Source organism: Morone saxatilis, unplaced genomic scaffold, assembly GCF_004916995.1.
Source record: "Morone saxatilis isolate NCDOM2014 unplaced genomic scaffold, NCSU_SB_2.0 Contig19, whole genome shotgun sequence".
Taxonomy (NCBI): domain Eukaryota; kingdom Metazoa; phylum Chordata; class Actinopteri; family Moronidae; genus Morone; species Morone saxatilis.
This window is the reverse complement of record NW_023339751.1, coordinates 22,098,004-22,114,323: the sequence shown is the minus strand read 5'-3', so window position 1 is coordinate 22,114,323 and position 16,320 is coordinate 22,098,004. Positions and strand designations below refer to the sequence as shown.

Here is a 16,320-nt window from a genome sequence, read left to right as displayed (position 1 = left end):
CAAAAGGGGGGAGGTGTGTGTGTGTGTGTGTGTGTGAGAGAGAGAGAAAGAGAAAGAGAGAGAGTGTGTGTGAGATGGGAAGAGGGAGATAGAGAGAGCGCGTGCGACCACACACACAAGAAACAGCCGGAGTTGCTTTAGCAGCGACCGTTAAATGGCCGTTGGTCGTTAACGGTTAGCTAACTGAGATTTCAAATGAGGTGTCACGAGCCGAGGACAACCGAGGGGTCGCGTGTAGCTACACTCAGGTCGGGACGCACGCACGCACGCCGGTGTTCTGCGCAGGCAATCTGAGTGACCGCCTAAACCGGGTGACGTCACCACAGGGCCACTCAGTGCGTCCCGATCAACACAGCTGGAAATGAATGAATGTGAATGACAACTGGCTCCTATTTGGTTCTTATTAAATTCTGTCACTCCACTTTACATAGCCGAATTCATTTAGAAAACGTTTTACATCAATTTACGACTCAGATGTGTCTTTTCTTTGCTTAGAATAAAAAACAAACCCCAAAAATGTGGTACTGTACTGTAGTTTGGTACTGCGCTATTTTTTTCCTTCAGCGTGTCTGTGGTTGTGACTCAGACCATCTCTATCACTGAGTCGTGACTGAGGGGGATTTGACTTGGCAAAGACTGCCTCTGTCACTGCACAGCACAGCCGGCAGTGATGGAGAGAGTACACTGAGTGCATACAGACAAATATGGGCTGCAAAGGCCAGTAAGAGGAAGAAAGAACAGAAAGAGGGAGAGTGTGAGCCATAGAAACAGAGAGGTAGACGGAGATAAATGGAGCCAAATATAGAGATGCTGAATTGACAGCACCACCTGCTGTCCATTCAGGCATTCACTGCTCTAGTGAAGCTCTAATTGCATTTCACACCAACACACACCCTGAACACCAGAGAACACAGACTTGCTCTTTTGATGCCGCTGCTTTAATAAAATGAATTTGTTGCATGTATTTGTTGAATACATTTTCTCTTACTTTAAAGACAGATCACCCAAACAAACCGCTTATGCCTCTTCTTCTTCTTCTTCTTCTTTTCCTCCTCCCCCTCTCTCTGTTCTCCCATGTAGAGAAATGCGGAGGTAATGGAGGAGGAAGTCAGAGAGGACAGGCCTAAGGAGAAGAGGTTAAGGAAGAAGAGTGGGAGGTAGGCGTCATGGATCATTTGGAGTCCTGGTCCATTTTGGGCTCTGAGGAGAAAACAGCAGAAGTCGTTTCTTGTGTATTTGGGAACGTATTTAGTTTTATTCTGTCACTGTATATATTAAAATGAGTCTGTGCGGTGCCTGTTAATCAGCCGTAGTGCAACAGAGCTGAAACATCATGTCCCAGAGGTAAAAGTATAATTCATAATCTCCATAAGGAATTAGATTATCAGCCACAATGTATGACCAACACAAGGTAGATTAAACAATATGTCCCTACTGAAAAACTACACAATGCACTCATCCAGAGGCAAGTTCATCAGTCAGGTTTGTTGTGTTGCCTTGGAGATCTTAACCACTCCAAAGTTTAGAGTTTACAAAAGTATTCCATACATTTGAACATCTGAACATCAGAGAATTGTTACAAAGATATGTACTGAGCAGGACATTTTACAGCTGAAAAATAAACTTGTCAGTGCTCTCTGGACACTGCAGCGTCTGTTACTTATTGGCTAAAATACACCAATAATAATACATCTGTGATAAGACTGGGCACTACATGTTATAGATGATGACTGATAATTATCATCACCAAAATACTAGCTGTTGGTTAAGTTAAAGGCTTTAAACACATTAAAGAGGGAAACAAATTAAAGGGCTGTTTACTTCCAGAACCTTCCACTGATATAGCTCTGAATATAATGTTGTGTATTAAGTTCTCTGTGAGTGAACCTCTCTCTGACCGGTGAAGGTGAACTCAGGGAAGCTGCTCAGGTCTCCTCCCCCATAAAGTCTCTGGAGCTTAGCGGTCTCCTCTGACAGATATTTTTCGTAGTCTGGCTCCGCCTCCAACGGCCCTCCATTCAACCTTAGAGAAGGACAAGTGAGGAGATAGAAGACGAGGGAAATGAAAGCTGAAACAGTTACATATCAACCATCTCAACATCACAGTTCCCACTAGTATCTCATCTTAAACTCTGCATTTTTCTTGTGTTGTTATCAAAGGGCCACCCTGCAGCTGGGCCTCCAGCCGTTACTGTATACATAAGTACTTACTTCTACTTAGTAAGGCCCTTAAAGAAATAGTTCAACATTTTTGGAAACTGATGGTATTTTTGAAAGTTAGATATTAAACTAGATACCCCTCTTATCTGTGTGTTAATTGTTGAACTATTCCTTCAACAAGCCAAACTATATGGAACTGAGCAGCCTGTGTCGTGATTGTTCAGGGCCAATCCAGCAGCCTCCAATGGAGTTTTCCTAATGAATATAACAGGAAACCTCTATTGTCTCTTTACCTGCTCATGTTGTTGTATTCTCTGATCTTCTCCAGAAAGAGTCTCTGTACTGGATCTAAAGCTGAAACACATCAAATCCATACTATTAAAGCCAATCCTCATCACCAGACAATGCTGATATTAGTTGTTTTTGAATGTTATTGAGACACTAATCAAAAAGAGAGGGATCAGAGAGGCAGTGTGATGCAGGCAGATGGAGGCTGTGACATCAGGCTTTTCACCCCGCCTTTAAAGTGTAGCCATTCAGAACAGGTATAATCACTTTTTCCTTTAGATGTGGTCGAAGTAGTTCGTTCCAAGCATGCTCAACCATTTAGGGAAAGATTGTAGTCATGGTTTAAAAAAGCCAACATTAAGTTGGTCTGAAATGGGAAGCAAATGGGTTCTTGTGTGAAAGTGGGATGTGCTACACACCCATCCAAACCTTACTGTTCTCCTCCCTACCTGGACATCACGCTGCTTCCTGCAATACGGCTGTAATTCATGTGCTGCAGAACTGCCTGATACAACCTACCACTGTGCATGTGTCTGCATATGTCTATTTAAGTTTATTTACCTGTTTGTGTGCCATCCGCAATCCCCAAGGCTTCAGTCTGTACTCCCTCCTCCTCCACCTCCTCTCCCAGCAGCACCTCCTTCAGAGCGTCGGAAGCTGGAAGGTCCTCTGTCACTGTAGCCGCTAAATCAATATCAACTGACCCGGTGGCAACTGCTGCTGTGGTAAAAAAACAAAACAGTACCAGGACAGATGAGTGTCTGGACAAGAACAAATTCCACTTTCTGAAGTGTCTACCACTTCACCAATGTTGGTACTGGTTAAACTCTTCTTGAAAACAAACTAAATGTTTTTAACTGGTTATTAAACAGTCTCAATTTAATACTTTAATACAATTTAATACTGATTCCTCTATATGCCCTTCATAAACAGACAGGCTAGATATCAGCTGGAAGATTGGTTCATTCTGTATAGTCTACATAGCCTCTACTGGCTTCGGATTCAGTCGGATTTCCCTCAAAATCTGACGAAAAGATGGGGTACAAATACTCCTGTTTTGTCTACAGGGACCGCCAGAATCAATACAAGATTAAAGTTTCTTTCAGCTGCTTTAACACAGAGTCTCATGAGTGGTATCAATTCTCTGAACTCTCAGTAAGAAAGCAAAACAAAGTACTTCAAAATGTCAAACTTTTCCTTTAAATAAGCATGACTTTAAAGTTAGAGATTTATCTACTATGACCTCTCCGCCTTTGCTTCTCCTAATGCCTCTTCACCACTAACAAAAGTCAAACTTACCATCCAAAATATTCTCTCTTACAACCTCCTGGCCAATCTGGCCTTCCGTTACCCCTGTTATGTGCTCAGAAACAGAAAAGAGCGGCTCCTCCATCAGTGTGTCTGCCTGCAGCGCTGTAGACGGAGCGTCATCTTCGGGGAAAGACAGAGCCTCAGTCGTCTCTTCAGACGCCACCACATCCTCTACCTCCATCCTCTTCTCTCCAGCAAGAATTTCAGCTTCTTTCTCCAGATAATCCGAGGCTTCACTCAGAGACTCATTCTCCAGAGTTTCCAAGGAGACCTCAATGTCAGCCAGAATCACATACTCAAGAGTCATGGCCTCCAAGGCACTCTCTTCCTGCTCTCCAGACCTCTTTTCCTGATCACTCGTTTCATCCTGTTGCCCCAGTTGCTGATCAACGGGTAAATTGACAGATGGCTGCGTCGGACCTTGCTCAGAACCGAACATGGTCTCCAGCATAACGGATGTCTCAGCCTCTATTGCATCTGTGGTTTCAGATATCGAATCTAGTGTTAAAATTTCAGCCTCTGTTGTGTCCTCAAAGACATCTTCCATCGTTTTCCGAATCTCCATCCTCTCCTCTTTTGCTAGTACCTCAGCTTCTTTCTCAAGTGCATTCCTTGTTTCTAGCAGAACTTCGGTTTCAAGACCTCCAACTTCAGCCTTCACTTTCAAAAAAATGACTGATTCCAGCGTCATGGCTTCTGCTTCGCTTCCCTTCTCCTCCACCTGCAAACACTCTCCATTTGCTCCTACAGGTGGACCAGAGGCTGAAATTGTTTTCTCCATGTCAGGAGTTTTGGAAAGCACCGCAGGTACGTGACAGAGGAGCTCCTTCACTAACGTGCCACTTTCTCCTTCTAACTCTTGAAGATCTTCAGATAGAGAGTTCCATTTTGAAAGAGCTTTAGTTAAAATTTCGGCCTCATCTTCACTTGCATTCTCAGTTTCGGCTGCAGCTTTGTACTCGGCTCCAGTCCCCGTCTGGACTAACAACTCCTGGAGTTGTTTTTCTGCTTTTTCATCAAGAGCAGATTTTGTTTGGAGGAGTTCATCAGTTTTCAAGGACTCTACCTGAACCGTAACTGCATGGAGAGTTACAGACTCTAAAGTCATTTGTTCAGACTTCACTCCCTCCTCCACAGTGAAGTTTCCTAAGGACGATTCTACTGTAGATTCTGCTTTGTTTCTCAAAGGCAAGGGTGCAGATTCTTGTGCATTTTGGATTAAGGCACTGTGTGAGGGGCTGACAGCTGCTTCAGTTTCTACTGTAGGCTCTATTGTACCTTCAGAAACAGCAGCTCTACTCTCTAGAGGAGAGGTGCTGGCCTCTACTGCTGGTTCTACTGTTTCTATTAAAGGTTCTTCTTTGGCACTGTATGAGACGCTAACCCTGCCTTTGGTGCTGGTTTGTACTGCTTGAGCTGCTGTATCTGCTTCAGTTTCTGTTAGAGTTTCAACTGAACCTTCAGCAACAGCAGCTCTACTCTCCAGTGTTTCCAGAGGAGGGGTGCTGGCCTCTACTGATGGGTCTATTGTTGCTTCTTTTAAGGGTTCCTCATCAGCAATGTGTGAGAAGTTAACATGACCTGAGTCTGTGCTGTTGGTTTGTACTGCTTGTGCTGGAGCATCTACTGGACATTCAACAACAGCAGCTCTGGTTTCTAGTGTTTCCAGAGGGGAGGTGCTGGCGTCTACTGATGGTTCAGCTGTAATTTCTAATAAGGGTTCTACTGTTATATTGTGTGTAATATCAACCACTCCTGAGTTTGTGCTTTTGGTTTCAGCTGTTATATCTAGTGTAACATCTATTGTAGATTCTACTGGACCATCAACAACAGCAGCTCTTGTTTCTAGTGTTTCTACAGGAACTTGGCTGGGATCTGCTGGTGATTCTATTGTAGTTCCTATGAATGGTTCTAATTTGGCAGTGTATGAGACATCAATCATACCTGAGTCTGTGCATTTGGTTTGTACTTCAACTGGAACATCTACTGTAGGCTCTACTGGACTTTCAACAACAGCAGCGTCTAGCGTTTCCACAGGAGACAGGCCAAGCTCCACTGTTGATTCTGTTGTAGTTTCTATTAAGGTTTCTACTGTAACAGCTGAAAAAGATGAGGTCTCTACATTCTCCTCCACCGTGTGGGCTGATAAGGGCAGTACTGTGACAGTTTTGAGTTCAACTGGCTCTGTAGCTGTTTCGACATTTTCTATTGTTTCAGCCGAGGTTTGCCATCCTATTGCAGCTGCTTCTGGTTCTAATGATGCAGGTGCTGTGCTGGCTAAAGAAAAAGTCACGTTGGAAACACTATCAGCAGCAAATCCCTGAATAAAATCAAGAGGAGACTGCGGAGGCATGTCTGAGGAATATGAAGTCTTTGGGTTTGTCGAAGATGCTGCTATTGGTTGAGGGGATAGCGGTGCAGTGTTAAAAGTATTTGTAGTCTTAGGAACACTGTCAATTTGCTGGAAACTAGAAGCAGCAGGAACGACAGACAGTGAAGGAATATTTGAGGTGGAGACTTTGATTGAGGAGGTGGTAGGAGGTTTTGTAGGTACAGAGGAGGCTTTGGCTGGTCGAGCTGTAGGAGGAAGGGGAGAGGAAGAGGAGTGAAAAAGAGGATGTAAAGGACATGGAGAGGGGAGGGGTAGATAAGTAAAACCACTCAGCACAGAATGGCAGAAACATGGCATGTTCTCTAATCAGTGGTCATTTGCAGTTACATGTGCTTTCTATGTCATTCCACGAGATGTACATAACCTGGTCTAACATAGTCTTCTGCATGATTCCATATTAGCACCGGGATGTCCAAAAAGTCTCAAATGATACATGAAAAAGTACCATGTGTCATGTTGTGTGATGAAGAAGGAGCTGGTAAATTTGACTTGTAAATGACAGAGACTTCACTTTGCTCTACACAACATCCTGAATGTGCTGACCTTTAGCAGCAGGAGGCGCTGTGCCCGGCCTGCGCTGGGAAAAGAGTTGCTCCAAGAGTTTAGCGACATCCACCGCTGGCTGGGGCTTGGCTTTCTCTGTCAGCAAAAAAAACAACAACAGAGACTCAGAAGAAAATTACTTCTGTAGAGGCCTGTCTGGAAAGTCTGCAAATTTCAATATAGCTTTACGGCAGTATTGAGATGTCATATCATTTTTGCATCAAGTACGTTGATTTTTCATGTATTTAATTTGCTGAAAGACATTGTTGTCCGTTCATTTATCCACTAACAGTTTCTCAGTTCCTTTTACATGATTTCTACATACATATATATGTCGATATAGCAATACTAAATTACATACAGTATATCATGACAGAGGATTTTATCCATACTGCCCACAAATCTTTGTGCTTGTCAAGAATTAATTCCTGTCACCTATCCAACGTGGTAGCACTGTGCTCGAAATTAAAGCCCTGTAGTCCGGGGGGCAATACAAATAGCACCTGGGACACAAAGACACAGTGTGTGGGACAATTCTGGAGCACAGTAGAGAAATTCAATGAAATTATTACTTTAATATGTAATATAATATAATATAATTTCAATTCCCATGCATGCTTCAGTCCACAGCTCTTTTGCTATCAGCGCCGGGGTCTCTCCCTCTCCTCTTGCACCGTGCACAGGCAGCCAGTAGGTGTGATGTGTCTCTCTTTCTCTCTGGATCTCTGGATTAGGGTGTTCCTATAGCTTATATGATTTTTATATTATTTTCTTTTCCTTATTACTTCGAATATACAATGTCCCTTGTAATTAATTTGTGATTATATGGGTATTTGCATTTATTGATTGAACAGAAATAAACAAGAAAGAGCAACACAACCAGCGCCTAGAAGACGCCTAACAATGCTCCTTAGCTGTTCTAAAATCACTGTAAACCACAGCCTCTCAGGGCTTTTTGCACCCAGGGTGATTTCCCACCCAGAGTGAGTCGAGGAGCTGATGCATGTTACTGAAACAAAGTTATTAAACTATATTCATTTTACAGAATTAAAAAAAGACCTTTGGGACGGTGGTTGTTAAGTCTGAGACAGCTGAAAGTAGAATCCGTGAGAGTTGTGGGACACAGAGGAAAAAGGTTAATTTGGAGCCCTGTGGCAGCGTGGTATAAGGGTCTTACCTTTCCACTGGTGTAGAAAGAATAACATCTGAACAGAATACAGTGATAAGTGCGGATTGCAAGTAGAAACCTGACTGAAAACCAGACAGACAGACAGACAGATAATGTGTTTGTCTTACTGATGTGTGTCCTGCGTGGTTGATTTCTGTCTGGTGGTTTGGAGCTGAACAGTGCAGTTTGTGGCCTCCATACGACTCTGCACAACTCCCTGTGAATGCACTGGAGACACAGACACGCACACACAGACACAGACACACAGTTATAGGATGCACAAATACTGTATGCCAAACTTACATTTACAAGAATCCAATACACTGAAAGCTTTTATTCCACTGCCACATAAAAAGTATGATCTTAAGGTGCAGTACTCGATTACTCGAGTAATCACTACTGAATATATTATTGATTATTATTCACAGTTGAATACTGTTCAGTACAGATAGAGAAACAAGACATTTACTTACTCTGACACATACTCCTGTTCCCCCTCTGAACAAAGCAGCAGCCATGATTGTTAAATAGAAAAGGTATCAGTTTGTATTAGTTTGGTTCAGTGTAACGTTCAGGAGCGTCAGGTCGCTGTGGGAAAGTACTGAATGTTCAGTGTGTCTCTCCTCCAGCGGGACACTGTCACTGTGGCTGGGACATTTCCACAGCTGATAAAACGCCAAATAACAAATCGCAATCAGTCATTTATTTAACTTCATCTAACCGCGGCGATAATGAAGACCCTCTTCCTGTGGCGGCCTGAACCGATGAACTGCTAACCGTTTGTTGTTGTTGTTGTTTGTTTGTTTTCTAGCTGGTTAACGTGTTTTTGTTCAGCAGCTCGGTCTGTGCTGTGTGTTTCTATCAGCATTACAGTTACATAAAGCTCTCTACCTAAAGCCTCTAAATACCGATGTCAACACCGACAGTCCGGTCGGGATTATCGAAATAAAAGCCTCAACGACTAACCCGTCTTTTGAAAATAGAAATGTCAGTGAGTGGAAATAATGTAATACTTTAAATACTTTCTGGTTACTACTCAACTGTATTTCTCTGATAAAGTGAATAAATAAACTGATAAATTATGGAAAATAATGTCCCTTGCTTAAATGTTTTTTTAGGATGGTCTACTTGTACAGTTCTTGAGTATTTCTAGTTACTTTATGTTACATATGCATTATTAGGCTATAGGTTAAACAAGACTATTAATCCCAAGTAGGAAATTCACAGGCTACGCTGCAGTATTAGAATTGAAATTTAATTTAGCTCCAGTTTTACCAGCTGAAACATTACTTTTGGTACCTTTAGTTTATTTTAATGCAAATACTTTTGTACTTTTACCTAAGTATACGTTTGAATGCAGGACTTGTAACAGAGTATTTCTACACTGTGGTATCTTAAGTAGAAGATCTGAGTACCTCTTCCACCACTGCTCAGATACTGGAGCACAGTAGTCTCAAGAGACTTAATACTCATTTGTATCAAATAACAGTTTACTCAGTCTCTCCATAGGTGTCTTCACAAATGAATGATTTTGTTTAAATAGGGTTAGGGTTATAAATATATATATATATCTATATAAAATAAAATGTATATATATATATATATATATATAAGCAGTATTAGCAAAAAAATATACTTATACTTACTTAAATATACTTACTTACTATACTATCAAAAGTAAAGTACTCATGATGCAGGGTACTGTCAGCGTTTATATTATATAATATATAATATAACTATTATATTATGGGATCTTTTTTATTGATGTGTTAATATGTAAGCTTTGCTTTAATGTTAAGTCAAGGTGGAGCAAATTTTAGACAGAAATATATTTCATATACTTTTGGTAGTTTAACACTTTTTATATTTTGTATGTAAAATCTTAAAAAAGTAAAAGTGAAAGTGAAAAGTACCATATTTCTCTCTGAAATGTAGAAGTATAAAGTAGCATAAAATGGAAATACTCAAGTGAAATAACTCAACTTAAGTAAAGTATTCGAGTAAATGCATACTTACTTTCCACCACTGTATATCAGTACACTGTAAGTTAACTGACTCCAGCCTAGATGCTTTTATTTTGAAGGAAACGCTGACTGACTTCCGGCCTTTGTGGCTCAATCTGTCTGATTTGACGGATTTTGTGAAGTGAAGACTACGCCCCCTTTCACTGCCAGCACAACACTGAGTTTAAACCCCCCTGCACACATAATGTGTTGTGAGTGTCATCCTGGCAGGAAGGACTATTTCCAGATTGAATTTAAAGGGTTGGGAGAGCACAGGCTGCAGTGGGCATAGGTCAGTTAGTAGTCCTACTGACCCCTGTGACAACGCAGCTGTGAGTCTCCTTTTTAGTCATGTGGGCTTCAGGGTTCATATGCCATGTCAGTCAAGGGCTGACGAAGGACTGGTAACACTTAGCTGCAATGAGAACATTTTCAACATTGTTTTCCTCTTAATAATCTACAGATGTATTTGATTTTGAGCATATTGTCATATTATTTTGGTAGGGTTAATAAATAGGAAAAGGTAACATGGTTATTCGGATGACCTTTAATTTGCAACTGCATCCTTTATCAAGTAAAACCAAAAAATAAACACATCAGATAGTCTGAATGGTTTTTCATGTGGATCTGTGGTTCCCAACCTTTTTGCGTTTTTTACTAACTTTGACATGTCCAGGAACCCAACAATCGGAAAAAAGCCAGTCAAAATACCAGTAAACATAACTTTGTGAAAAAAAAAAAGTTTGTTTTCTCTTATTCCTTCAATCATCTCACTGCAACTTCTCTGGGGGTCCTACTCACTGATGTAAGTTCTCTGTGTGTGTGTGTGTGTGTGTGTGTGAGCATGGAGCAAGGAAACCAACAACAGACAGCTGCAGTCTTGGTCCAACTGAAGTTTATTCTGAACATTGAAAGACAACAACGTACATCATCTTCTACAGTGATAATTAACAGCAGGCTGTCTCTATCGCCCCCGTAGCGCTCATATATTAACTCTCAGATAGCAGTAGTATTATACACAACCTGGAAGGTAGACAGTAAGAACGGGTTCAAACTGGATTAGGTTAGTTTCAGTACAGCGTGGAGAGGGGGTGGGGGGTTATCATCATTCATCATCATCATCATCACCTTAATCAGCTTCAGTCTGGGGAAACACAAACATTCGCTCACACCGTCCTCCACGGTCACGCTGCTGCAACTGGCTGAGCCTCGCTGACTTCTGATTGGACAGTGGCTGGTCACTAAGGTTACTATTGGTTGTCTCAGTGGTAATTCAGTAACCGTGGCTTTAAATTAAGATTGCTAACTACATTTACTGACTGGCCGAGTGGCTAGCTAACTAGCATATCTACAACTCTGCTGAGCGGACAAACTGTCCGACTGGCTCACGCAGCGGCCATTTTGAATACTCAGGGCGGGAAAGAAGATCAACGCTGCCTTTAAAGTAACTCCTGAGTTTGTGTTTTCGACAAAGGAAATCGATCAAATGATATGCTTCAAAAAGTGGTTACATTTTTCACAATAAACTGAAAACAAACAAAACTTTTTTCCTTTCAAAAGTAGTGAACTGTTGTTTTTTTATGCAAAGGACAAGATAATAACACACAATTACGCTCCACTATTTAAAAAAACGGTAATTTTGGCACCTACGCGTGAACAAGCTAACGCAACCACGTACAGGCACCAGAAGTACACGGCAGCTGTGACAGCTATACAAACATTTATTATTTAAATACTCCCCGTTCTTAAAGTATATCTCAAAAACTGCTGGAGGAATTAGCTCACATTTCAATGAAGTCAAATATTTGGACCTATAGTAAGCTGCCACAGTCCAGCCTATAGCAGGCTATAGCTAACTAGCTAGCCAATTTCCTTGCTAACTTTAAGCAGTCACTGTAGCTGATGTTCTCAAAAGTGATAGATAATATGACAGCTGTTGAGCTTTATGTGCTAAAGCAAAAACTAGCTTTAAAGGATAGGGCTGATGATATTCTGTAGTTTCTTGTTGACAACAAATCCCACAAAAAGACTAAAACCAACTATGAATTGATCCTACTAACAGTATTGTATCACAGACAGACTTCCATTGTTGTCCAAAACCTATTAAAAACACAGAAGCCATTACCAGGAACACCCATTACCCACTAGAACACCAATGTGGATTAATCCCCAACAAATGCACTATTCAACGTGTGCTTAAAATGACAGTGCCCAAGTGTTTTAGAAAATGACTGACTCATTTACTGAAGCATTTTTAAAGATTTACACACCAGTGAGCTTGGAGTTCAGTGCCACAGAAAAGAAGCTGGAAAGCACTGAGAGATCACACGTTGGTTTTAGTCTTTTGTGCTGACAGTGACAAAAATAAACAATAACACCAGCCTTCAAGTTTCCTACTTTGACTATGACTATTCAAAATGGCCACTATGTGACATCAGTCGTGTCCTGCTCAGCTCTAATATCAGCGACAGTGTGTGTGTTTTTAAAAGTGCTGGGAGTGCCGACGCACAGTAAAATGACTTTTACACGGAGCCTCCTCAGGGTTAGAGAGTGGAAATGATCTAAAAGGCTGTTCCTATTAAATGCATTTCTGTAGTACCTAGCATGTACGAGGGCCCCTATCCAGCTCTGGGCCCCCCGATTCTTTCAGGGTTTTCCTCCCCTGCATAGTGACGGCCACTGTGACAGCTCCGCACAGCAGCAACATAACAACAGAGGTTAGATGTGTGACAAAAATCACCTAAAACTATGACCCCTGTGTGCATCCAACATACTTTTTTTTTTTTTTTTTTTTTTTTTTTTTTTAAATTAAGACATTCCTCTTTACAGTACCTCAATTTAAATTAGCTGTCACACCTCTTCCCCGGCTGCCCTAGTTTCAGCCATATTAGTCTCACTATTATTATAATGGATGCATGTGAAAGGGACATCTTGGCATGTCTGTAGTTTATTTACACTGGAAATCTTTCTATATTTTCAGCGTATTAGCATCGTTAGCATTTCTCATTTAACCTGTACATATTTAGCTCTTTCTGAGATAATGTGGCAAGTGTTCAGTGAAGGTCAAAAGAGCAAAAATTCAAAACGGCGAGATCCCTTCACAAGCAGTACCACAAACGCTGAAAGCCCGAACACTTCATCTTAAGACTCCGAGAGTTGTAAGACTTAAAAAAGAGAAAAAAATGTACACTGAACCGTACCTTTCAGTAGCCTGTCCACTTTGACACTCATACAGTCATTCACTCACCCACTCTCTCTCCCCCACACACACACACACACACACAGGGGTTGGTTTGGATTAAGGAGGGCTGGGATTGTCACTGGAGTGTCTGTGAGACTGTTTGATGAAGCAGAGGAAAAGAAAACAGTAAAGACCCGGCTGAACTCCAAGAGGACTGGACTGAACCAGATTGGACGAAAAAAACAAACTAGACCAGACTGAAGGAGGACAGAAGTAGACTGGACTGGACTGGAATAGAAACAGGCCATGGATTTTCATTCCTTGGTAATACAGCATCAGGTCCACTGTAAGAGCTGCTGGTTAAAGGGGGTGTTTGTCTTTAAAATCTCCCACCACAGATCTGCTTTTTAAGACCAGTAAAACAAAGTACTAAGATTTATGTAAGACATTTGTAGCTTGGAAAGTACTTTAAAGAGTTAGAGGTTCAGTGATTTATCAGAACCTGCAGACATCCGGTTTAAGGTTGAATATTAATCTAAGAAAACTGATATGTGGTCTGAAACTGAGATAATAAGCTCTTTATTTACAGTTTCCACTCAAACAAATGTAGTGGAAAATAATTAAAACTGCTCAAATGGATTCACTCTGTGCTGACTGGTTACAACTGTTTGTAACCCTTTTCCTCCTCTTGCTGCTCCTCCTGCAAAAAGCCACTGACACAGTGAATCCAGGGCTTCTCTAACCACTAAATATTCACTTTTTTTCATTTAATTTAACAAGCAAATGTTGTAAACTGACACTTTCCCTCAGCTGTGAGTACCGCCCTCCTTAAACATAAACAGCCTGTAAGCAGTAAGGAACTGAAATAGGACAAACCAAGAAAATCCAGTCCAGTCTAATTTAGTCCGACTGTCGGGTCCAAACCATATCTCTTAGTTCCTTTTCAGTCCACTGAGGTCCTGTTCGGGTATTATGGTTCCTCAAACAGCTGGAGGTCCAGCCTGACCACGATCTCTCCTGTGGGAACCTCGTGGAGCAGCAACCGCTTCGTGATTGGTCCTTTAGAGCCCTGGTCCTTCTTTATTTCAGCCAACCGGATCTCTGTCCTGCCCAGGAAGTCTGTGAAGAAAATGTAAAATAAATGAATGTATCCCATCTGGAGAACAAACAGACGATCTGAGAGAAAGTCTTTGATTATTACTGACCGTCAGGTGAGAACTGGTCTCGTTCAAACACAGTGACACAGAGGACGTCCTGTTCCAGGTCCTTTATAAAAAACTGACAATTGGAGTTCCACTTCGGATTCAACGTGTCCTACAAAAAAAGGGGAACGGGAAGAGAAAAGCAGCAAAATGAATGCTCTGATGCACAAAAAGAGATAACTTCAGTATGTGCACTAGATGGATCAATACAGAACTAAAGAATAAAAACGATGGCTGAAGTTGAACAGTCAAAACAATATGTCCTTTCCTCAACACTGTCTCTGTCTTTATCAGGTCAGGTGAAGGAAAGATGTGAAGGAGAAGACTGCATTTAAACAAGGCTTTATTTATTTATTTGATATTCCTAACACAAGAACATATGTATGATGACAGACTCAAAAAGTACAATTCAAGGTTTCCTGTCCAAAACAGAACATACCTGTAATGTTTTTGTGATATGGCACTGCGAACCCATGGTTACCTCACAGTAGGGGTTACTTTTTCCTGGAAATACAGACAAACAGGTATTATCTTCTGACGACAACACTACTAATATAACCCCTGTTCTCTGAATGAGGAGAAACAACTTGTTGTGCCTCATACAGACACATTATTATTTTAGCTTGGACCAAATATAGGATTTGACACCTTTAGGTTTCCTCAGTAGAATCTATGTCACACTACAAGTCCAAATATAGTGCATTTATATTTTTAGTTTAATGGTTAAAGTGACTGTTAGCATTATTAGTGTTCAACATTATACTGAATAGGCATTCATTTGACCATAAGGGGCTAACAGTGTTAATAAGACATTTTTAGTTTAGCAGGAAAAATAAATAAAAACTTAAATTCATTTCATATGTTTTTTAGTAAAGATAGAGACTGTACGTGAACAAATAACTGTCTTTTTAAAGTTTGAGTATGAGGAGTGTGTTCGTACCATGGGAGCGACAAGGTTTGAGCTCAATTCCCTCGACAATGTTGACCATCAGTCTACCGATCCCTGTAGCCCTCTGAGAGCGCACTGAGACAAAGAGACGGACAAATGAGTTGCTGCTGAGTATCATACAGTTTGAAAGTGGCAAATCAGTTTGACTATTGAAATGTTTTTTCTACAGCCTTTAACAGAACAATGAGAATGGAGGAAAGAAAAGGAATACCTAGATACGCCTTCTCTCTCTTCTTCTTCTCTGTCTCAATGAAGAGTTCTGAAGCTGCTTTAATTTTTTGAACCCACGCCGTCCTGCATAAACACACACACACACACACAAACAAGAAACACATGCTTTTTACAGTTACTGCAGACATTTTAAGACCAGACGTAATACATCACACAGGTCTAAAACTACTGTTAGGAATAATGGCCAAATCTGAGAAATAAGGTTCTTCTTCTATTCTCCTACTTCTTAAGCTAAATAAACTATTGTAAAAGCCTCTTGGAGAATGCATCGTCACAGAGCTGAAAACAGGGCTGTTTATTCTGAGCTCGTCAAAAAAGTTGATGAAAGAGATTTGTGTTTCTCACAGTACAGCCGCGACATATTCCTATAGAATATGATGCATAGTAGTAGTTAAAATGAGCTCAACCTTATATATATGTATAGGATTTAGGACATTAATTAGCTATGTTAAGATACAGTGGAGTCATAGTGTGTCACTCCCTCTGCCTGTGTTGCTATCACAGCCTCTCTGTGGTTTGTTTCCATAGCCGGTCTGCTCCGTGTGCAGCTGAGCAGAGCGACTGAAACTGCTGTTTTTATCAGCTACATCAGCGAAATAGAGATTTATTTCACCCAACCAGAGCTGGTGATAGAACAGTGGAATCACTGAGTTTTATTTTGTCTCTGTCCACTTTGAATGAAGTTACAATGTTAGCTATGGAGTCTGGTGGCAATATCAATATCAAGTTCTATCTCTGTAGGGATCCTTTCTATAATGTTGCCATTAGTTTGACGGGCACATTTGTCCCCAAGGATTAGCATTAGCTTATGTAGCGACCATTGGAGCCCTTTCAGAGTTTAGTTCAACCAAACCAGTGTTAGTGGTTGTTGGAAAAACTAACAAAGACCGTT

General features: G+C 41.0%; 2 protein-coding genes across 3 annotated transcripts in view; both read right to left on the bottom strand.

The window, feature by feature from the left end:
* Window positions 1–91: 91 nt before the first annotated feature.
* Window positions 92–8,754, bottom strand: si:dkey-22n8.3. Of its 2 annotated transcripts, none has more exons than XM_035664124.1 (8): window positions 8,336–8,754; window positions 7,991–8,090; window positions 6,695–6,790; window positions 3,748–6,336; window positions 3,010–3,165; window positions 2,454–2,514; window positions 1,899–2,023; window positions 92–1,200 (listed from the first exon to the last, which is right to left on the bottom strand). In XM_035664124.1, exons 1-8 carry the CDS (start codon window positions 8,378–8,380, stop codon window positions 1,172–1,174), a joined length of 3,201 nt encoding a protein of 1,066 aa, XP_035520017.1. In that variant the 5' UTR covers window positions 8,381–8,754; the 3' UTR covers window positions 92–1,171. The 2 variants fall into 2 exon arrangements, with proteins under 2 accessions (XP_035520017.1, XP_035520016.1); XM_035664123.1 differs by having other exon boundaries at window positions 93–1,200; window positions 3,010–3,168.
* A 3,901-nt stretch (window positions 8,755–12,655) lies between these two features.
* itsn1 (intersectin 1 (SH3 domain protein)) overlaps window positions 12,656–16,320 on the bottom strand; it is a gene marked incomplete in the record, with an annotated part of 41,571 nt that continues 37,906 nt past the window's right edge. The window contains 5 exon segments of the mRNA XM_035663105.1: window positions 12,656–14,165; window positions 14,252–14,360; window positions 14,688–14,752; window positions 15,189–15,272; window positions 15,409–15,491. Coding sequence (XP_035518998.1) covers window positions 14,017–14,165; window positions 14,252–14,360; window positions 14,688–14,752; window positions 15,189–15,272; window positions 15,409–15,491 — 490 coding nt within the window.